General features: G+C 40.7%; 1 protein-coding gene across 6 annotated transcripts in view; it reads left to right on the top strand.

The window, feature by feature from the left end:
• CDK14 (cyclin dependent kinase 14) overlaps positions 1 to 22,785 on the top strand; it is a 724,945-nt gene that overhangs the window by 463,456 nt on the left and 238,704 nt on the right. For all 6 annotated transcript variants that reach the window (XM_070058421.2, XM_008261493.5, XM_051852767.3 and 3 more), the window contains one exon: positions 13,250 to 13,370. In XM_070058421.2, the coding sequence (XP_069914522.1) occupies positions 13,250 to 13,370 (121 nt within the window). The remainder of the gene's footprint in view (positions 1 to 13,249; positions 13,371 to 22,785) is intronic.

Raw genomic sequence — 22,785 nt, 5'->3', positions numbered from 1 at the left:
TATTTGAGAGATAGTGTTACAAACAGTGAGAGGGAGAGACAGAGAGAAAGGTCTTCCTTCCGTTGGTTCACTCTCCAAATGGCCGTAACGGCCGGAGCTGTGCAGATCTGAAGCCAGGAGCCAGGTATTTCTTCCCCGTCTCCCACCTGGGTGCAGGGGCCCAAGCACTTTGGCCATCTTCTTCTGCTTTCCCAGGCCACAGCAGAGAGCTGGATTGGAAGGGGAGCAGCTGGGACTAGAACCAGCGCCCATATGGGATGCTGGTGCCTCAGGCGGAGGATTAACCTACTGTGCCACAGTACCAGCTCTTTGCGATTACTTTTTACCCGCAAAATGGACCTTGAGCTTTTATGTGATTCAACTTTACTTACTTTGGGTTTTTAAACATTTTAAAATCCATGGCATTGTTTTCTGTTGATGTCCTTCGGTGCAGACCAGCAGAGGTCCTCCGGGTGAGGTGGCTGGGGGGGCCCCCTCTGTCGGCTGGAATGGCACACACATGCTACCTTCTGAGGGAACACTGTCCCAGAGCTTCACTAGGTGACAGTTCCTGCTGCCCCGTGGCCTCACTGTGGGGCAGACATGCCAGGAGCTGGGGAAACAGAAGCTAATGAACTGTTGTCCTACTTTCAGGGAAACTGGCCTTGTCCAGGTCACTTGAGGGTTTACATGTAAATGAGTGATGTCAGATGTCCCCATCTGTGCAAGTGCAGAGCCAAAGTAAGCTGCAGAACAGAGGCAGACTCATTGCCTGGACTGGCAAGGGAGGGCAAGTCAGGGGAGCTTTCAGAGGGCTTGGCCTGAGCAGACTTTGGAAGCACGTGTAAGAGTCCATCCCTTGTGGATAAGGCATGACAAGGAAATGAGACCATGTGTCTAAGGAACTGACATGGGAAAATATAGTGACGGTAATTTGATTAACTGCTAACCATTGGATTGAACATTAAAAGGGATTGGAAGAAGCCAAGCTGGAGTAGTAGTCAGGACTTTAATTCCTTGGGGCTTGGACATTGTGGATAAAGCCCAAAGTACCCATTCAGCTCCTTAGCAGACAACTGGCTATATCAGATGGTGTTTTAGTTCATGGTAATAGCCAATATATATTGAGTGTTACTATGGGCCACTTGGAGGATTAAGCATTTTCCATGCATTATCTCATTTAATTTGCACAAGTAAGTCAGGTATGTAATTGTATCAGGGGTCCTGAAAGAAAACACAGAGCAACTGAAATGGGCAGTTGAGTGGACTGTTTAACAGGGGACTGTTTATGAGACTGTGGGAAGGACTGAGGAAGTGGAACCCCTTCAGGCTAATGATGGTGTGGAGTCTTTGCCACTCCTCCCCTGCAGGGCTCAGAGAGAAATTGATTCTGGAGCTGCCTGAGCCACAGACACAGCCTGCCAAAGGAGGACTTAGCCGCTGCTGTCTCCATCCAGCTGGGAAGGAGCCCGCGGAGCAAATACACTGACTTCACTTTTCTCCTTCTGCCTGTTCTTTGCACAGTGTGCCTCCCACTGACCGCGGCCAATATGATGCCTCTGTAATTACAAACCCATTAAAATCAGCTTCTGGGAGCTCAGAACAGAGTCAGGAATGCATCAGGAGGTGCAAATAGAAAACTGGCTGGCTGTTACCTCACGCATGTTGCAGCTGAGGCAGCTGAAGTTCAGCCGGGTGAAGCCATTGCCCCAAATCACGCACGTACGTGTCAGGACTGGTCCCTCCTGACCCCAGAGAGGAATCTGTTAGCACTGGGTAGCACTGTCTTGTATTCAGGTGATGGAGGAGGAATAGGAAGGGCACACTTTGCAGCTGGGGGGCCACTTCCACTTAGGAGTTCTTTCTAAGGTTTAAGACGGGGTCTTAAGGGCAGCTGCAGTGGGGACAGAGAGGAGATGGACTACAGACAGTGAAGGCAGAGTGTGCAGAACTTTGGATTTCTGTCCCTTCCCATTTAAAAAGCCACGGCAATGGAAGCGAAAGTTTGGGTGCAATCGGTGAAGCCACCGCTTGGGATGCCTGTATCCCATGTGGGAGTGCTGGTTCCAATCCTGGCTGCCTGGCCTTCGATTCAGCTCCCTGCTAATGCCCTGGGAAGCAGCAGATGCTGGCTCGGGTACTTAAGTTCCTTCCACCCATGTGGGAGACCTGGATGAAGTTCTTGGGGAGTGAACCACTGCGTGGAAGACCTCTCTCTCTCTCTCTCTCTCCCCTGTCTCCCCCAGTCAGACTTTTTATTTTATTTTTAAGGACAATGTCATGGAAGACACAGGCTGTCTCAGACATTTTCCAGGAAGAATGCTCAGTGTTAGTCCTTCTTTGCAGTGATGGCAATACATACTTATTTCATGAAGTTAATGTTTTTTTTTGAAATATTCATGTGCTCAACGTGCCTCCTTTTGAAGATTTGAAAGTGTGACATTTACTGCACTAACAATATCCTACCCCAATTTCAGGACAACCAAGATACTGTCACCAGTTGTCAGAAAAACGTGTTTAGAAATCATGAAAACCATGTAAGCATGCATATGCCTTGTAGTAGATATTTTATAGGTTTTATGTCTGGAATCCTGTATTGAATCTCCTCAATTAGCATGAAAGGGGAAAAGAAATAAACTAAAAGCATAGCTGAACTCATAATTCAGAAAATTTGGACAAGCAGCTATTATAATTAAAATTTATTGCAGTAATAGGACCCAACCTTTTCATGCATTGGCTCAATAATTGCCTCATTCATGGGCACTGATTTAGGTGAGCATTTACTGCTGTAAAAACATCACAAACCTCAGTTCGGGTTTGGTGTAGCCGATCATGTTCATGTCCTGGACACTTACCATGCCCGCTGGGCATCTGCGAAGAGCTGTTCCTTCCAGCATCACCCCATGCCCTTCAGATCGGCTAGCGGTGAGATTTCGGGAGAAAGACATGAGTCTCAAGGGTCCTGTGAGATACATGTTCTTTCCTGCATCCCCAGCCATGTCTGTTTCTGGCTGTTTCCCCCCAGTCGTCATAGCCTCCTAGCTAGTGGCTGTTTACAGGCCACTGCTTTCTGCCGTTTCACTTTTACAACAAACCAACCAACAAAGCAGATAGAAACTGTTCACACCACAGCGACCAGACCTCACCAGGAGGCTCCTGAGCGTTTGAAAGCAGCTCTTCCACTTCACACTCCTCTTTTCCTGCAGAGCTTTTTGTCTGATTATTCTCAGGCTCTCTAGAGAGCTTCAGTCATTTTCTCAAGTTTGCTCTGGTTTTTGAAATCTTCCTCCAGTACTTCCATTCCAATGAACTTGTAGTTTCTCCTCACCCCTCTTCTGGTATCCCCAACCTCTATCCCAACCTCATCCCTTTCCATCTCTCCCCCCAGACTAACCCATCACCACTGCAGACTTGCAGTTTGCTCAGTCCAGGCCACCACTTCAGCTGGAGCCCAGGCACTGGCCCTCCAGTCCCCCAGTCTTCCTGGGGAGATGGTTCCACCATTGCAGGTGCTGCACTGCCATTCATTCCTGTGTGGCCTGCGATTAATTAGTTTTTTCTGGGCATCTGTTTTCTTTCCATTAAACTGGGATACTAAAAATCATACTACTAAAAGATACAATACAGTTAAAACCATCAGAGTGCCTAACATGATAATTGCTCAATAAATCCCCCCATTCATTTTGCCTCTGTATTGTAAACACTACCATGCCCACCACTTTGCATGTTTTTGTGTTATCTTTAAGACCAGGAAAAGACATTGCTGTGTTTATATGTATCCCTTAAAAATTTAAATGTTGGAAATCCTCAGACTCCCATATTGATGATATTTGGACTTGGGACTTCTTGGGGAGGAACTGGGATGAGAAGAGGTCCTGAGAGTGGGGCCATCATGTGATTGTATTAATGGCTTTGTAAGAAGAGAGAGGCCTGAGCTTGTTGCCCTCTGCCCTTTGCCATGTAGCCAGAAGGCGGTCACCAGGGGCCGAGCACACACTGGTGCCGTGCTCTTGGGTTTGTTGCCTCCAGTGCCACCTTCCAAAAATACTTCTGTTCTTTATAAATCACTCATCGGAAGAGTTTTGTTACAGCAATAGAAAATGAACTGAGGGACATTACCTCTTTCCCCCTACTTTAAAATAAATCATCATAAGCCTCTCAGAAAAATACTCATTCTAATTTCCCATCTCCTTTAAAAGTTAAAGAAATTAATGCAGTAATAAGAGAATACTTTGTGGGGCCGGTGCTGTGGCGTAGTGGGTAAGGCCACTGCCTGCAGTGCTGGCATCCCATTTGGGTGCCAATTTGAGTCCCGGCTGCTCCACTTCCGATCCAGCTCTCTGCTATGGCCTGGGAAGGTGGTGGAGGATGGCCCAGGTCCTTGGGCCCCTGCACCCACATGGGAGACCTGGAGGAGGCTCCTGGCTCCTGGCTTCAGATTGATGCCCATCCGGCCATTGTGGCTAATTGGGGAATGAACCAGCGGATGGAAGACCTCTATCTCTCTCTGCCTCTCCTTCTCTCTGTGTTACTCTGACTTTCAAATAAATAAATAAATCTTTTTTTAAAAAAATATGTTGTTATCTTCAATATTATATATTTATAATAAATTTCATCTTCATGGTTAGACTTCTTTCGCATCAAGAGAAAGCATAGCTCTGGCATAAATCATGTTTACCTCATTTGAACTGATTACAGTGTGCATATTTCAGTAAATATTTCTCTTGCACACCTATAGGTGCATAATCATATAATGTTTCGAGTATGTATTAATACATATTTGCAAGCAAATGTAAAATGTTCTGAATTTACATTCTTGATTTAAAACTTAGATTCTTATTATGAATTTACTGTGTTTTACCTTTAAATTTTAGATTGAAAATAAATCAGCATGGATATGGAAATGCATCAAAATGGCTGATTTACGCAGGTTATGAAATTCATTTTCTATATTGTGGTGTCATCCAGCATTGGAATAATAACTACGAGGTTCATTAACTGAGAAGCAGAAGCAAGAAAATGAAGTATAAACCAGTGAGCTGTGAAAATGATGACATATTCACATATTCACTCTGTAGAAAATGATTCTGTATTCTCTGTTAATGCAGATGTGATGGGATATGATCATTGAGGTGGAATTACTTAAAGAGCTTCTTAGGAACTGGGATATATATGATTTTTATACATTTAATGAACAGATCTTTAATGCGATTTTCTTAGGATTGCTGAGTTTACTGTATGGATGAACTCTAAAAGTTAGTTTAGTCTGGACCAATGGTCAACAAACTTTCTGCAAGGGCCAAATACTAAATATCATAGCTTACGTGTCACATGGTCTGTATCAATTACTCTACTCAGCAAAAGCAATATGTACTATGTGACTTAATGGGTACAACTGTTTTCCAACAAAATTTATTTATAAAGATAAGTGGCCAGCTTTTGAGCAATAGCTTGCTGACACAGATCTCAATGGTACTAAACTTGGAGAGCTTATGTGACTTAAGCAAGGAGACGAAACTATGAGGTAGTGACAGAACCACCATCAGGCATTCAGTTTTGCCATATCATAAGTCTTCCAATACACAGGCCAATGCTCTGACAACCAAAGCATGTTTCTCATCGGTATTCAGTGAAAGAATTCAGACTAATTTGTCTTATTACATCTATCAATTTCATTTAAAGCAGTGTTTTCCGAAAAGTATATTGTTTTTGTTCTCTATACAAAAATTTAAAAATGAAGAATTCTTATATGTGAAAGTTAATTATTTGAATAATTTCATTCTTGTTTGGAATGTCTATATTAAAATATTATGATCATTTCTATTATTTAAAAATGAAATATGTAAAAATATCTGTACTCTTAAAATTTAAGGATAATAAAATAAGAAAATTAAAATATAGCCTTCACATGGGTATATGTCAGAGTTAATTACATTTTATTAGAATTCATGACCAAAGAGTACTCTTATTTAGAAGACTAGCAAATGCTAATCAAAACGTTTTAAAGGTATTTTGGTGTCCTGTAAAGAGCAGCTTCTGTTAAAATGCAAGTCTGGACGGAAACCAAAACAAAAATATTGCATTCGGAGAAAAAGACTTATAATCTTTAACTATTTTCCCATTTTAAATGACACCATATGATGTTAAATGTATTTAAAAAAGCATAGGCTTGTCCTCAAAATGCCCTCAGGATAAGCTTCCCATGATGGCAAATTGGGAGGAAATTGGAGGGTTTCTCACTTTCTTGGTGATTCCACAGGAAGAATGAGCTCTCAAGTCTGTCGTTGCTGGTTTTCATGTTGAGGAATGTATTCCAATTAAATTTCAGTCCTCAATAAAGTCCATTTCAATAATTATAGATCGTTTCTTATCTGTGGTAGATTTGATAATATTCAGCCATGGACAATAACATGGACTTGAGGTTAATGTAAAAACTCAGCTAGAGATGATGAGGAAAATCCACGAAGGAGTAAGAAAGAGGGAAGTCACTGGATTTTGTGCTCTTCTAGGTGGAAAAGCCTGTGATGACTCGAGACTTCCAGCTTTGGTGAATGCATGGGCGATCATGTGATGAATGGTGGAGAGTTACGTGTGCTGGAGGAAGTAGTACAGGTTGGAGACTTGTAGATAGGGGAAATGTTTACGTTAGAGATACTTATGGAAGAGCATAGAAAGTGGACATTTTTCAGTATGGAAGTTCAAAGCGTTAGTGGAGGATTAGTGTAATGAATACTCATCTGGGCGTATCGGCATAAAAGTAGTAACTGACGCTATGGGAGGAGATGTCAAGTGCAGAGGGAAGAGGTAAAAGAAGGACTGGTACCCCGGAGAAGATTGGAAGAAAATATTTGTTTGTGTTGTTTATTGCTGCTATACTGTAAGAGCAGCAACAGAGAGTCTTCACACAGCTTTGGCACATGCAAGAGACTTAATGTTAAGTCTTCCAGGAGAAAGAAAACTTCATTAAAAAGTTATATTAAAAAAGGAATTCTTGGAGCAGACAGTGTGGTGGTTAAGATGCCCACTTCCCACATGAGGTACCTGGGTTCTATTTCTAGGTACAGTTGGTGAGTCTGGTTTCCTGGCAGTTCAGAACCAGGGAGGCAATTATGATGCCTCACGTAGCTGGGCTCCTGCCACCCACAGGGAAACCTGGCTGGAGTTCTCAGCTTCCTACTTTGGCTCAGTCCAGTCCTGGGAGTTGGTAGAGTCAGCCAGCAAATGGAAGTTGTCTGTCCTTTGTCTCTCTCTGTCTCTGTCTCTCTGCCTCTCAAATAAATAAATGGAAAGAAAAAAATCCTGGCCGCTCTCAAGGATTGTGGAATCACAAGGAAATCTACAAACCTCCTCTGTCCTCATTCCATGGACTGGCTCAGACTACTGATGGACTCATGTTTTCCCCTTTCCAATCTGCCTGATAGGTAAAATATGACCTAAGTATTTTATGTCTGTTTGGAACCAAGTCATGAAGAAATGAGGCTGTCTCATAGAAGCAGTGACTTTATGTTTAACGAAGAGAAAGACTTTTTCTGTCTGGGAGTTAGGTTATGTTTGAATGAGTAGTGTGGGAGTTGCTTTAATATAAAAATGGGACCACTGACAAGCACAAGATCTTGAGTCATTCTCTGGAAAACCTCTGAAGCATGAAAGATGCTCCTCTTGGGGCCAGTGCTGTGGCACAGCGGGTTAAGCCGTGGTCTGCACCACTGGCATCCTTGTGAAGGCCGGTTCTAGTCTCAGCTGCTCCACTTCTGATCCAGCTCCCTGCTAATGGCCTGGGAAAGCAGTAGAGGATGCTGCTTGGGCCCCTGCACCCATGTGGGAGACTAAGAAGTTCCTGGCTCCTGACTTCTGCCTGGCCCAGCCTCATCTGTTGTGGCCATTTGGAGAGGGAACTAGCAGATGGAAGATATCATCACTACGCTGGCCCCATGTAATGGTATTTTTTTTGTAACTGAGACAGTTAAAAGCTAGAGTGAGTGTCAATTCAGTTAAGGTTAAACGTGTTCCATTTTCTAATTAAAAGTGTACTACAGAGCCGGCGCCGTGGCTCAATAGGCTAATCCTCCACCTTGCGGCGCCGGCACACCGGGTTCTAGTCCCGGTCGGGGCGCCGGATTCTGTCCCGGTTGCCCCTCTTCCAGGCCAGCTCTCTGCTATGGCCAGGGAGTGCAGTGGAGGATGGCCCAGGTGCTTGGGCCCTGCACCCCATGGGAGACCAGGAAAAGCACCTGGCTCCTGGCTCCTGCCAGGATCAGCGCGGTGCGCCGGCTGCAGCGGCGGCCATTGGAGGGTGAACCAACGGCAAAGGAAGACCTTTCTCTCTCTGTCTCTCTCTCTCACTGTCCACTCTGCCTGTCAAAAAAAAAAAAAAAAAAAAAAAGTGTACTACAAAGGAAAATTAATAAAAGTCTACAACTGAATATTCTAGACAATCGCAGCAAAATCTAGGTGTTAGGAGATAGAAAGTCAGAAGTAAAAACATTGTTCTTGGGGGAGGGCCAGCGTGGAGAAATAAAAGGCTTTTCCAAGAGGGACCTTTTTTATTTATGGGAATTGGGAGAGTTGGAGTGGGAAAAGAAAAGAATTTTGAAGTTCTTATCCATTTAGGGGTGCAGTAGAATGTGTCTGAGGGAATTGTTGCCATCTTTTATTTAATTTGGGAAACAGAAAGCTCCTACCTGCTGAGTCACTCCCTACATGCCCACAAGTCCAGGACTCCAGTCAGATCTCCTACAAGGATGGCAGGGACTTGAGCCATTATCCGCTGTCACCCACTGTGAAGTCTAGTAGGAAGCCAGGCTCAGGAGTAGGACCTGGACTTGAACCCAGGCACTCCAGCATGGCATACAGGCATCCCAACTTAACGGGCCAAATGCTCACCCTTGGAGTCTCAATAACATGTCAACATAGTAGAAATATGTGAGTGTCATAGGGATTGAGAGAAGGAAAGTGACTGTTCATTTGTTAAGAAAACATTAGTAAATAATGCAAACGAGTAATGTATAAAAAAAAGCAAGGAAAATATAATAAATACAAATATTGGAAAAAGATGAAAAGAAAATGTGAAATCTGTCAGCTGTGGTAATAATTGTAATCAGGTTGAATATACTGAACCAAAGAAAAATTTGGATTAAAAAAACTCAAATTCTGCCTTTCAAATAAATAAAATTTTTAAAATAAAGAAAGAAAATGTTTTTTGAAAAAAAAAAAAAAAGTAGCTCCTCTTACTGTATTTTAGTAGACTACTGCAGATTCATCTGAGTTTTGTCATTATTCATTCTACTTAAAGGACCAAGCCAGTGCTTCCAGTTCTCTCTTAATGCTGCAAAGCAGAAAAATGGAAGTGGGCATTCTTGAATCCTGTCCTAGGTTCAGCAGTTTTCTCCATAGAGCTAAACAGATTATTCAGCTCCCCAACCAGTTTCACCACCTACGAAAAAGGATGCACTGGAATTTGAAGGAATAGTTGGGTATGCATGGAAGATGATATGTGATTTTTATCTCTGCACACCTAGAAGAGCTGGGGCTGTTTTGAGAACTAAGCAGTTTACTGGTAAGATGCATTTGCTCTTGGACTCTTAGGACATGTTCCCTTTATTAATTCAGTTCGGGGTTGTGCTGAGTGCCTGTGGGACATCTCAGTACCTATGTCCCGTGGTTGTTGAGTAGAACCAGATCTGAAGCCCAAGGATGGGCTTGAGCCAAAGATAAAATTTTAGGGAGAAATCACCTGTGGACAGCAGTTAGAAGCATGACCTACAGTGGCTACATTGATGCCTTAAACACAATCAGCACTTAAGAAACAAATAGAAGAAAGACTAAGTCATTCCTTGTTCACTAGCATCTGTATCTGCAAAAGAAAGGGAGAAAAATGTGAAGAAGGGGTGTGGTAGCAGAGACTAAAGCAACACTGGGAGCTTTAGGACAAGACCCAAGGGGTCTCCTTCATTTGCTGCTGAATGATGCATGTGCCTAGGGCAAGTGTTGGAAGCCCTGTCCTATAATTTACTCTGTGTACATGCCAGAGGGAAGTGCCAGGCTCTGTGTGCCAATGATGTTATCTACAAGGTAACCACTGTACTGAGAGTCTTTGGTTAGAGGTTAGAAAGCTTCTTAACTCGTAGCAGGATTTTCCCACCTGCTTCAGGGTCTTTCATGAGGTAGAATGGCAGCATCTTAAAATGTTAGATGCACTGAGTTACAGAAGCCCTGTGAGATGCCTGTAGAACTTGGCCCCTGTCATGTGCACACCCTCAGCCAAAGCAGCAGTGTGCACATAACCTGTACACACAGGTTAGCATTTCACTTTGCTTTTTGACTTTTAATTCAAGCTAAACATTAATATAAGAAGTTTTGGTAATAACCCATGAACTTCATCTTTTATGAAAGGTGGTGTAGCTTTCTTCCTGTAGTGTAACCATAGCAACTGACAAGGAACAGAGAAAGCAAGCTTTCACACATGCTGGGCTAATTAATCCTGTCCTACGGTTTTCCTTCAGCTTGGGGGTGCAGTTTAATAAATTTTGCATGAGTGAGCATGTTTTGATGCATGAACTGTGTAAATACCTTGTGGTATCTTTACCAAAATTATTTGGGAAAAATGTAGCTCCATACGTACTTCACGGTATTCATTCATCTGTTCAGTCTTTTTTCTTTCTTCCTTCCCTTCTTTGTTTTGGCATTGTTTTAATACTTTGCTACTTTCCTGAACAGTATTGGGATTCATTTGTGTTATTAACCAAATATTTTTAAGATGAAGACCTTTTGTTCATCAATACACAGCACACTTTTCACATGAAACTATTTTAATTGATAAAGTGAAATGATGAGAGAATGTTTCTCAAGTGATGCAGAAGAATGCGTCTTGAAATTGTGGGGCCAGCACTGTAGCAGAGTAGGTTAAGCCTCCACCTGTGGCACCAGCATCTCCCATGTGGGCACCAGGATGAATCTAGCTCTCTGCTTATGGCCTGAAAAAGCAGTGGAAGATGGCCCAAGTGTCTGGGCCCCTGCACCCACATGGGAGACCTGAAAGAAACTCCAGGCTCCTGGCTTCAGCTCCGGCCATTGTGGCCATTTGGGGAGTGAACCAGCAAATGGAAGACCTCTCTCTCTCTCTCTCTCTCCTTCTCACTGTCTGTAACTGTAACTCTTAAATAAATCAATCTTTTGTTAAAAAACTATAACAACAGTCTTCATTCTTTGACACTTTACGTGCAAACTCTTATGAAACGGAGTCTTCACACTTTAAAAAGTTACATATTGAAAACCCATTTTCACTGTTGTTTTGTAAAGTTATGTGACTCATTTGAATAAAGTTGGGACGTTCTTTAATTTATATATGTGGGAAGGAGAGAACAATATAGCAAAAGAATTTTTCTGTTTATATTTTCCACAAGTATTAAACCAGTTGAACAAACTCATATTTAGCATTAACATAATTGAACTGAAATTATATACAATTATCTTGATTGCTAGTATTTTCCAGGTTATTTTCAAGGTCTTGGTTTCCCTTTACAAGTGAGAATATCACAGTTTTTTGAAACCAGCGTGGTCATCTGAGCTGTCATAGAAAGCCTGGGATGTTTGCATTCTCACGCCCCTCTGGCCTCACTTTCTGATAACAGGGCCTTGGGAAAACCAAGGGAATCCAGGCTGAATGTTTTTTTGCCTCCCATTTGACTTGACAACAGCACATGGAACAAGTCAGAACCTATTTTCAGGACTTGTATTTTGCTGTTTAGTCTATATGGAAGCTCAGTCATTTGAAGAGCAAAACGTTTTGATGAGATTACCTAAATTCTAGAGGCATTATGCTGTCTTGATGGTCCTGTCTGTTATTAGTTTTGCCTGAGTTGAAGTAAGACGAAACTGCAGAGAAAAAAAGTAAGGGATTATTATGGAAATGTGTTATCAAAATAGGTATTCCACTCGTGTGCTGAAAAAGTAGGGACCATAAAAGTGTATGCATGTGTGTGTTTGGATAATCTGCATGTGCAAATATCGAATACTCATAAATGTTAACCAGTCTATGGCATGACATTACATTTTATAAACTGGCTTTGTAGAATAAAATTGACTGTAACCATAACTAAATTAATAAGACAATTTTTTGTTCACTTTTATTAATTTTTGCATTTACATATAACACAATGGAATACCATAAAAGGAAAAAGTCATTTTCCTAAATACTACAATAAAAATTTAAATGAATATGTCATGGTAGGATCACTATAAAAATGTTTTATGTGCTTGGAATGTCACAATGGTAAATACTTTATATTTGTTTTAAAGAACAAAGCCAGATAGAGAGCTGTCACAAGGAGGTTTTTTTTCTTTTCAAAAATGACATGTGTTGGTTTTATATTTTGAAGAATTTTATTTTCATTACCTCAAACTTGGAAAATCCTTAGAAAATCTTACAAAAATATAAGAAAATTGTATAATCCTAAAGTTGAGAGGTAATCACTGAAGATGTTTAGATATATTTCCTGCCAGTCTTTTTCCTATGCATTAATTTATAGTAACAGAGATAAACTGCATCTATTTTTTTCATTTACTGTCTTACTGTGACCATGCTCTCAGTGTTAAGAAATTTTAAGAAGGCATTTTCGTTCATTGTGTGCAATCTCATCATCTGTGGGTACCACATTTATTTGACTGTTCCTTTGGAAGTGGGTGGTTTTCAATTGATCTTCCCCAGTCAGCATTTCATGGTGATGACCTGATAATGCTCAAATCACAGGCAGCTTTAGAACAGCCCTGTGAGGAAAGTGTCCTGCCATCTTCTTACAGATGAGAAAAATCAAGACCACTGAGAAGTCTTACAATTTGGAGACAGTTTTACTTCCTAAACCTTTCTTTTCTCAAAGTTCTTTGACCAGAGAAGCTTTTCGGATAATACTTACACATTCGTAACTCTCAGAACTAGAGCTCTATGAAGCATACTTTGGAAAACCCCAGGGATTTTAAGCCTCTGTTTTATATCTAATGGCTTATGAACTACTTGTTTACTTAACTGATATCTTATTAGATTTGTGAAACCAGAGTGCTATTATGAAATATAAATAATTTAATGGTTATTAGCATGTATTCAAAAGAGAAACCACCATATGCTCTCCCCAGATTTTCTATTAACTTCAACATTACATTCATGACTCTGAATTGCCATATCGTGTTTGACCTTTCAGAACTGTGAACATTCAGACTTAAAACCCTCGTTCCATTAGTGCCCATTAAACTTGTTTGTGTTTCATGTAACCTACAGGTCTTGCACGAGCAAAGTCCGTCCCCAGCCACACATACTCCAACGAAGTGGTTACCCTGTGGTACAGGCCTCCGGACGTGCTCCTGGGCTCCACAGAATATTCCACCTGCCTTGACATGTGGTGAGAAACGGAAGCTTCACTCTGCCTAGTCTGTCCACTGTGCTTGGTCTGGGTCAAGCCTAGACAAACCTCCTAACAGTCTGAATGAAGATTAATGGTGCGTGGGCAGGAGTGTTTGCCTGGGTGTCACAACACTGCTGCGTTTTTTGAAAACCTGATTGGGAATGCTCTCTAATCAGAGTCTCCTTTGCAGATGGTGTCTGGTAATGGTTCTTGATCGACAGGGGCAGAGACATTTTTCTAACTGTCAGTACTGAGTTTTCTCCCTAGGGGTCTTAGTTTGTGGCTTTATTTCGTAACAAGGTTATCTGTCTATACACACACACATATATATTTCAAATTTCAGCTGTGTTGGAAGAAACCGTGGGCATGCTTAAATTCACAACAAAGCTCAGATAAGTGGTCTGAAAATTTTGTTGAGACTTAAGCGCTATATCTCTGAAAACTGATGGTGTCAGTTATCCAAAATGAAGTCAAACAATTACTGAAACTTTAGGAGGGCCTCATTGTCAGGTAATAGTTTAGCAAATTTAGAAGTCCTCAATAGAGGTTCAGTGACTGGCAAGAGCTAATGTATAATGAATGGTAAAGTGTGCTGACTTGCCCATAAGGAGAGGTCTAAATCAAGTGATCAAATAAGTGATCAGCCTTCTTTTTGTCATCCAGGATGGGCTTTCTAGTGATCATTCAGCTTGTCCTTTATTAACAGAAAAGTCCTTTTTCTGAGCTCATGGTTGTGTTCAAAGTAAGCAGCTCACACAGTACATGGCTCTTTTATGGTAGGGATCATCTCGTCCCTGAATTATTATGCACCCATATATAGACTTGAACTACACGTTCATAGAATGTTTGGCCTCAGAAAGACTTCAGCATGTGGTGTGTATCTTACTGCTGTGTACTTACTTCACTGCTGTATCTCCAGTCATCTTGGCTTTTAGTAAATGAGACTCTGATGAGGCCTGGCTGCTTTTCTGATGTTTTGGATCCAAAAATTTGAGGCTGAGAAAACAGTCACATTCCTTGCTATGTAGGGTACAGTAACCTTCATAATTTAGATTCCTGCAACCTCCCTAGGAATGGGACTTTGGGATCTATAAAGCCACTAAAAATATATGCTGCTTTTTGTGTACACATGGATGTATTTATTTTTATGGAGTGTAGATCTATAGCTCTCAACAGAGCTATAAATAAATCTAGGTCATCCAACATCTCAGATTAGTTGTCATAAGTTTCATTGTGCCTTGTAAATAAATCCATTACCACTTTAATGATATTGTAAAACACCGAGAGTAAAGATGATCATCTAACATTGAGGGGCTTGGCTAATTCACTTTTTCATCACACTTTCTGACTTTGTGTGTGGGTTGAGGAGGGCAGCAGGGAATGTCGTTTACACAGTTGGGGTTTTTTCCCCCCATAAGACTAGGCTGGGATTTGGGCAAAATGGATATTTAACACATTAATTGTAGCCGAGGAAGAGACTGGAAACAAGGGCCAATGGCGGCATCAGGATGTTACTTCCCAGCTTTCTCACTCTGTTCCTGCTTTCTGCCTTGTAGTTGAGTGGCTTGGCAGACTCAGGGTCTTAAGTTTTGGCATGTTTTTCTCTGGTGTGTGTGTGCATGCGTGTAAATTCTAGATTGTCTTTCAATGAGGTCAGTTAAGGACTCTCTTAATGAAACATAGTTTGCAACCATTTGTGGCTTGGAACCAGTTTTGTCTGTTACTTGGCGGTTCAGTGAAGACTGTACCCTCATCATCAGGTGAAGCTGTCTTTTATATGCCAATAGATAATTTCCCCCAAACCCTTACGAAGTGCTCTTTAAAGTGCAGAGAATCACATGGGCTGGGACTTGCTAATATACCGGTCTCTTGATGTGTAGTATTTTTTCCAGTCTGAGCCTCTTTCCCACTCCCATTTCTTCATTTATGTGCATGTGCATGTGCACATTTGCATGTGTGTGTGCATGTGTGTGTTTATTTACTCTGCTGGGGGAAGCGCTCTGTGGCAATTTGCTTTGAACACAGACACAATGGAAGCAAAAGAAGAAGACTGTTATGTAAGTGAAAGGGTTGAAAACTGATAGAAAATAGTAGACCCCCAAATGCCCTTTTGTCTACATGCCAAGATTATTCATTGCCAAAAACAAACAGCAAATGTGTTAGGTTTGAGCAGTTCCCGTGCCTATTGGTTCTTCACTTCTAAGCTCTAAAATCTAAGTTATGCCTGTACTATGCCTGTCATTATGAATCTGATTTCATTCCAAGCCTATTCCTAGAAGCCATTTTGTTATTATGGTGTAAGGTAAAATGGATGTGTGTTTCCAGCAGAGAGAGTTCACAGGGCACTGATTTCTGCCTAATCAGTGACATCGATGCCGAGCATTCAGGGACTTAGAAATGGGACCATAATTGAGTCATGGCTCAGCCGCACCACAAAAGAAGTGCAAATATTAACCCATGGACAACGGCAGGGAGGCAGGTGGCAGTAGTGTCAGGCTCTTTTTACAGATCATTTACCATCCTTGGGCAGAAGGGTAGTAACTAAAAACTAACGATCCCTACAGGTGTTAGGTTTTCCAGTTTTCTGTTTAAATAGCCACAGGCAATAAAAATATTAACGAAGATACATGCGCATGAGCACTGTCAGCAGGTGATAGAAATCAGAGCTGGCCATGTCCTTGCAGTCTGTAATACTGCTCTAATGTACAAATGTGCTGTGCCATTTGAGGACTCATCGAGACAGACCGTTTTTGATACCTTTGTCTCCCTCCATAATGGAGGATGTAAGCAGAAGAATCGCATCTTGGTATAACTTCTCTTAATTCTTGGATTTTATAACTCTTTGAAAGTCAAGGCATAGGAAATCATTGCTAAGCTTCCAAACCAAAAAAGGCTTTTACCAAGTTCTGAAAATCATATTCAGAGAAGTGCAGATGTGAAAAGCAGCTTATCTAGGCCACTGTTCCCTGGCCAGGGAGCTCTGCTCCAGCTCCAGCTGTGGAGGTCACTGCTGTAAATAGGCCTTATATGCCTGCATACAGGCTCATCAATATATTCAGAACTACAGTTGTTTTCTAAAGCATAAGGTCACTTGGGATCATTTTAACAGATTAATTTTTAATATAGAGTGACTAAGTTATGTCGCTAATAAATGATTATCACAGTGCTTTTGAGGGGCCAGAATAAAGTAGCACTACCCTGTGGTATCAACCACAGTGCTCCCCAACACAGCGTGTAAAGAGAGATAGCGTGGCAGTCTCTTGCTTCTATCATCTTTTAAAAGCTAATTAACATATTAACTATGCTTGTCAAAATGTGGGGCAAATCATTTATAAATAAGCCTGTCAAATGTAATGAGATTGCATATTAAATCACTCGTTTCTCTATTACATCTCTGATTTAAGATTAAAATTAATTTATTTAACATTGTAGCAGCTGTGTGGTTAGGAAAAAAATTTCCATACCAGTCTTTATAGAGAGAAGTCTGTGTCAAAATTGATTCTGCATATATCAGAAAAGAAATTACCTGTTCACTAAGTATTATAAGTCCATTTAAAATTACTTTTTATTAAGTAAGCCTAATCATCATATACATTGGCAATATCTAAAATCCTGTCATCATCTTTAATACTCTCTCATGAACCAAGGAAATATATATAACAAAATAAGTTTCCCTACCAGTGTCTTAGTAAAGACAATCATAAATGAACCCTACTACAGCTCCACCCTGAATATAAATTTAATATATATAAGGTCCTATGTCTTAATTTGAAATTTGAATAATGAAAATAGTAAAAATAATAGGTGCTTTTATGGAATACAAACTGTATTCCAAGCACTGTTAAGCTTTTTAATTACTTACCTATTATACTATCATGCAGTTAAAGAAAACAACCCAGAGAGACTAAATAATGTAGCTAAGGTCATAGTGTAAATGGAGCCAACATTCAAACTCAAGGCCAACCTTCTCAAAGCCCTTTCTCTTTATAGCATATTACATAATGTCTTAAAATTGTTAATAAAAATTGGTCTGTATTTTACTACTGAAGTGACTAAAAACACAAATACATTATAATTTCTGTTTTATAATTTAGTTTATATTCTGAGCACAGTTTAAATACAGTAATGGCTGGCTTTCACTCTTGCTGAACTCTCTGCCTTTCTCTCCTGACATCCTAATATTCTTGCAGGTTCTGCTATCCAGTTTTATTCGAGGAGGATTTTTTTTAATAAATTAAGACATAAATCATTGGACTGAACACCTTTTCTGAGGACTAGTCAGTATCTATGCTGCCATTTAATTTCCCAACTCCTAGTCATTACTCATTTACCCTTTCTGCTAAAATGAATGAGTCTATTTTAAGAATACTAGTAACAATGAGAATTTGAGTTCATGAGCTACATAAAGTCATCTATCTGTCAACACTGTTTGCACATTTTCTAATTAGTCAGGTTATAAGACCAAGGAGGACACGAATTAGTCACTTTCAAGTCTAACAACTCTGAGCTTCTGAGAGCTACCCCGACAATGCACGGTACAAGCAACTTGTTGGTGTGTCCAGGAACAATGCAGTAAAATGCAAGAAGAACAACAAACACTGTCTACAGTCAGAAGGGCATCCAGGAGGTTGAAAGCTGAGCTCATGATGGTAGCCTTGGTTTCTGAGCCCAGTCCCACAACTTAAGTCTTTAAAAATTAAGATAACTGCATATTGGCCGGCGCCGTGGCTCACTAGGCTAATCCTCCACCTAGCGGCACCGGCACACCGGGTTCTAGTCCTGGTCGGGGCGCCGGATTCTGTCCCAGTTGCTCCTCTTCCAGGCCAGCTCTCTGCTGTGGCCAGGGAGTGCAATGGAGAATGGCCCAAGTGCTTGGGCCCTGCACCCCGTGGGAGACCAGGATAAGTACCTGGCTCCTGCCATCGGATCAGCGCGGTGCGCCGGCCGCAGTGCGCTGGCCGCGGTGGCCATTGGAGGGTGAACCAACGGTAAAGGAAGACCTTTCTCTTGTCTCTCTCTCACTGTCCACTCTGCCTGTAAAAAAAAAAAAAAAATAACTGCATAGTTTCTGATTGTGCCAGGGCACCTTTGAGAGTAAGAATAATTCTACCTAGGACAATCTGCATGGGACAAGGGTTTAACTGTATGGCTCCCTTTGTCATGGTGCACTAGCATAATAATTTGTTTGACGTCACTGCTCAGAAGAGACAGTGCTTTCAATGTTTAATTCACACCTGAAAACTGCTGACTGCAAACTCAAATTCCTCACACCAGTCTTATGTTGCATTGCCCTGTAATGGATTCTCTCCTTGAGTACAATTCTCTAATATTATTATATGGTATTTATAATGCCTACTAAAGTGCTGAATTTAGTGATGGTTTTCGAATGCTGAAAGGAAGCAGTTCTACTTTCCTATCAGAAGTCTAGTATGGTTGTGGTTTTTATATCTTATTGTTTGCAAGTGTGTGTGTGTTTATGAAATATGGCATTTATGTTTCCATGGCTATGCTTGGTCATTTATTAGTGATCAATTAGCCCAATGATAATACATAAAATGAGGCATTGTATGTAGTCTTTACAACTAAAAATTTTTAAAAACAAACAAAAATTCACCTATTTTGACCAATGTTAGTGAAGCAGTTGGCTACCTCCAAACTGGTTTATGGATAATTTTTAAATAGATAATTACAGTGACTAATTTTCATGATATTCTTTTTTTTTTTTTTAACTTTTATTTAATGAATATACATTTCCAAAGTACGAATAATGGATTACTATGGCTTCCCCCCCATACCGTCCCTCCCACCCACAACCCTCCCCTTTCCCACTCCCTCTCCCCTTCCATTCACATCAAGATTCATTTTCGATTATCTTAATATACAGAAGATCAGCTTAGTATATATTAAGTAAGGATTTCAACAGTTTGCTCCCACACAGAAACATAAAGTGAAAAATAATAGATGATTTTTTTTAATGATGATGAAATCAGATCAGACCTATTGTCATGTTTAATCCCAGTGAGAGTCAAGTTGGGAGTTGATAGTTTCTTTTCTTTTCTTTTCTTTTTTTTTTTTTTTTTTTTTTTTTTTTACAGAGGATCAGTTTAGTATGCATTAAGTAAAGATTTCAACAGTTTGCACCCCCATAGAAACACAAAGTGAAATATATTATTTGAGTACTCGTTATAGCATTAAATCTCAATGCACAGCACATTAAGGACAGAGATCCTACATGAGGAGTAAGTGCACAGTGACTCCTGTTGTTGACTTTACCAATTGACACTCCTGTCTATGGCATCAGTAATCTCCCTATGCTCCAGTCATGAGTTTCCAAGGCTATGGAAGCCCCTTGAGTTCTCCGACTCTTATCTTGTTTAGACAAGGTCATATTCAAAGTGGAGGTTCTCTCCTCCCTTCAGAGAAAGGTACCTCCTTCTTTGAAGACCTGTTCTTTCCACTGAGATCTCACTCACAGAGATCTTTTGCCAGAGTGTCTTGGCTTTCCATGCCTGAAATACTCTCATGGGCTTTTCAGCCAGATCTGAATGCCTTTAGGGCTGATTCTGAGGCCAGAGTGCTATTTAGGGCATCTGCCATTCTATGAGTCTGCTGAGTATCTCACTTCCCATGTTGGATCACTCTCCCCTTTATTTATTCTATCGGTTAGTGTTAGCAGGTACTAGACTTGCTTATGTGCTCCCTTTGACTCTTAGTCCTTTCATTATGATCAATTGCGAACTGAAATTGATCACTTGGACTAGTGAGATGGCATTGGTACATGCCACCTTGATGGGATTAAATTGGAGTCCCCTGGTATGTTTCTAACTCTACCATTTGGGGCAAGTCAGCTTGAGCATGTCCCAAATTATATATCTCTTCCCTCTCTTATTCCCACTCTTATGTTTAACAGGGATCACATTTCAGTTAAATTTCAACACTTAAGAATAACTGTGTATTAATTACAGAATTAAATCAGTCATATTAAGTAGAACAGACAAAAAAACTACTAAGAGGGATAATGTATTAAGTTGTTCATTAACAGTCAGGGCTATGCTGATCAAGTCACCGTTTCCCATAGTGTCCCTTTCACTTCAACAAGTTTCCTTTTTGGTGTTCTGTCAGTTGTCACCGATCAGGGAGAACATATGGTATTTGTCCCTTTGGGACTGGCTTATTTCACTCAGCATGATGTGTTCCAGATTCCTCCATTTTGTTGCAAATGACTGGATTTCGTTGTTTCTTACTGCAGTATAGTATTCTAAAGAGTACATATCCCATAATTTCTTTATCCAGTCTACCGTTGATGGGCATTTAGGTTGGTTCCAGGTCTTAGCTATTGTGAATTGTGCTGCAATAAACATTAGGCTGCAGACCGCTTTTTTGTTTGCCAATTTAAATTCCTTTGGGTAAATTCCAAGGAGTGGGATGGCTGGGTCGAACGGTAGGGTTATCTTCAGGTTTCTGAGGAATCTCCAGACTGATTTCCATAGTGGCTTCACCAGTTTGCATTCCCACCAACAGTGGGTTAGTGTCCCTTTTTCCCCACATCCTCGCCAGCATCTGTTGTTGGTAGATTTCTGAATGAGAGCCATTCTAACCGGGGTGAGGTGGAACCTCATTGTGGTTTTGATTTGCATTTCTCTGATTGCTAATGACCTTGAACATTTTTTCATGTGCCTGTTGGCCATTTGGATTTCCTCTTTTGAAAAATGTCTATTGAGGTCCTTGGCCCATCTCTTAATTGGGTTGTTTGTTTTGTTTTTGTGGAGTTTCTTGATCTCTTTGTAGATTCTGGTTATTAACCCTTTATCTGTTGCATAGTTTGCAAATATTTTTTCCCATTCTGACGGTTGTCTCTTCACTCTCCTGACTGTTTCTTTTGCAGTACAGAAACTTCTCAATTTGATGCAATCCCAATAGTTAATTTTGGCTTTGACTGCCTGTGCCTCCCGGGTCTTTTCCAGAAACTCTTTGCCTGTGCCAATATCTTGAAGGGTTTCTCCAATGTTCTCTAGTAACTTGATGGTGTCAGGTCGTAGATTTAGGTCTTTAATCCATGTTGAGTGGATTTTTGTGTAAGGTGTAAGGTAGGGGTCTTGCTTCATGATTCTGCACGTGGAAATCCAATTTTCCCAGCACCATTTATTGAATAGACTGTCCTTGCTCAAGGAATTAGTTTTAGATCCTTGATCAAATATAAGTTGGCTGTAGATGTTTGGGTTGATTTCTGGTATTTCAATTCTGTTCCATTGGTCTATCCTTCTGTTTCTGTACCAGTACCATGCTGTTTTGATTACAACTGCCCTGTAGTATGTCCTGAAATCTGGTATTGTGATGCCCCCGGCTTTGTTTTTGTTGTACAAGATTGCTTTAGCTATTCGAGGTCTCTTGTGCCTCCATATAAATTTCAGCACCAATTTTTCCAGATCTGAGAAGAAGGTCTTCGGTATCTTGATTGGTATTGCATTGAATCTATAAATTGCTTTTGGGAGAATGGACATTTTGATGATATTGATTCTTCCAATCCATGAGCATGGAAGATTTTTCCATTTCTTGGTATCCTCTTCTATTTCTTTCTTTAAGGTTTTGTAATTTTCATCGTAGAGATCTTTAACGTCCTTGGTTAAGTTTATTCCAAGGTATTTGATTGTTTTTGTAGCTATTGTGAATGGGATTGATCTTAGAATTTCTTCCTCAGCCATGGCATTGTCTGTGTATACAAAGGCTGTTGATTTTTGTGCATTGATTTTATACCCTGCTACTTTGCCAAATTCTTCTATGAGTTCCAATAGTCTCTTGGTAGAGTTCTTTGGGTCCCCTAAATAAAGAATCATGTCATCTGCAAAGAGGGATAGTTTGAGTTCTTCCTTCCCAATTTGTATCCCTTTAATTTCTTTTTCTTGCCTAATAGCTCTGGCTAGAACCTCCAGAACTATATTGAATAGCAGTGGTGAGAGTGGACATCCCTGTCTGGTCCCAGATCTCAGTGGAAATGCTTCCAACTTTTCCCCATTCAATAGGATGTTGGCTGTGGGTTTTTCATAGATTGCTTTGATTGTATTGAAGAATGTTCCTTCCAAACCCAGTTTGCTTAGAGTTTTCATCATGAACGGGTGTTGTATTTTATCAAATGCTTTCTCGGCATCTATTGAGAGAATCATATGGTTTTTCTTCTGCAGTCTGTTAATGTGGTGTATCACATTGATTGTCTTGCACACATTAAACCATCCCTGCATACCAGGGATAAATCCCACTTGGTCTGGGTGGATGATCTTTCTGATGTGTTGTTGCATTCTATTGGCGAGAATTTTATTGAGGATTTTTGCATCTATGTTCATCAGGGATATTGGTCTGTAATTCTCTTTCAGTGCTGCATCTTTTCCCAGCTTAGGAATTAAGGTGATGCTGGCTT

This window comes from Oryctolagus cuniculus, chromosome 16 (genome assembly GCF_051225735.1).
Source record: "Oryctolagus cuniculus isolate XC-2025 breed Fujian yellow rabbit chromosome 16, ASM5122573v1, whole genome shotgun sequence".
NCBI classification, from domain to species: Eukaryota; Metazoa; Chordata; class Mammalia; order Lagomorpha; family Leporidae; genus Oryctolagus; species Oryctolagus cuniculus.
Note: the sequence above shows the minus strand (reverse complement) of the source record. Positions and strands in the feature narration are given on the sequence as shown.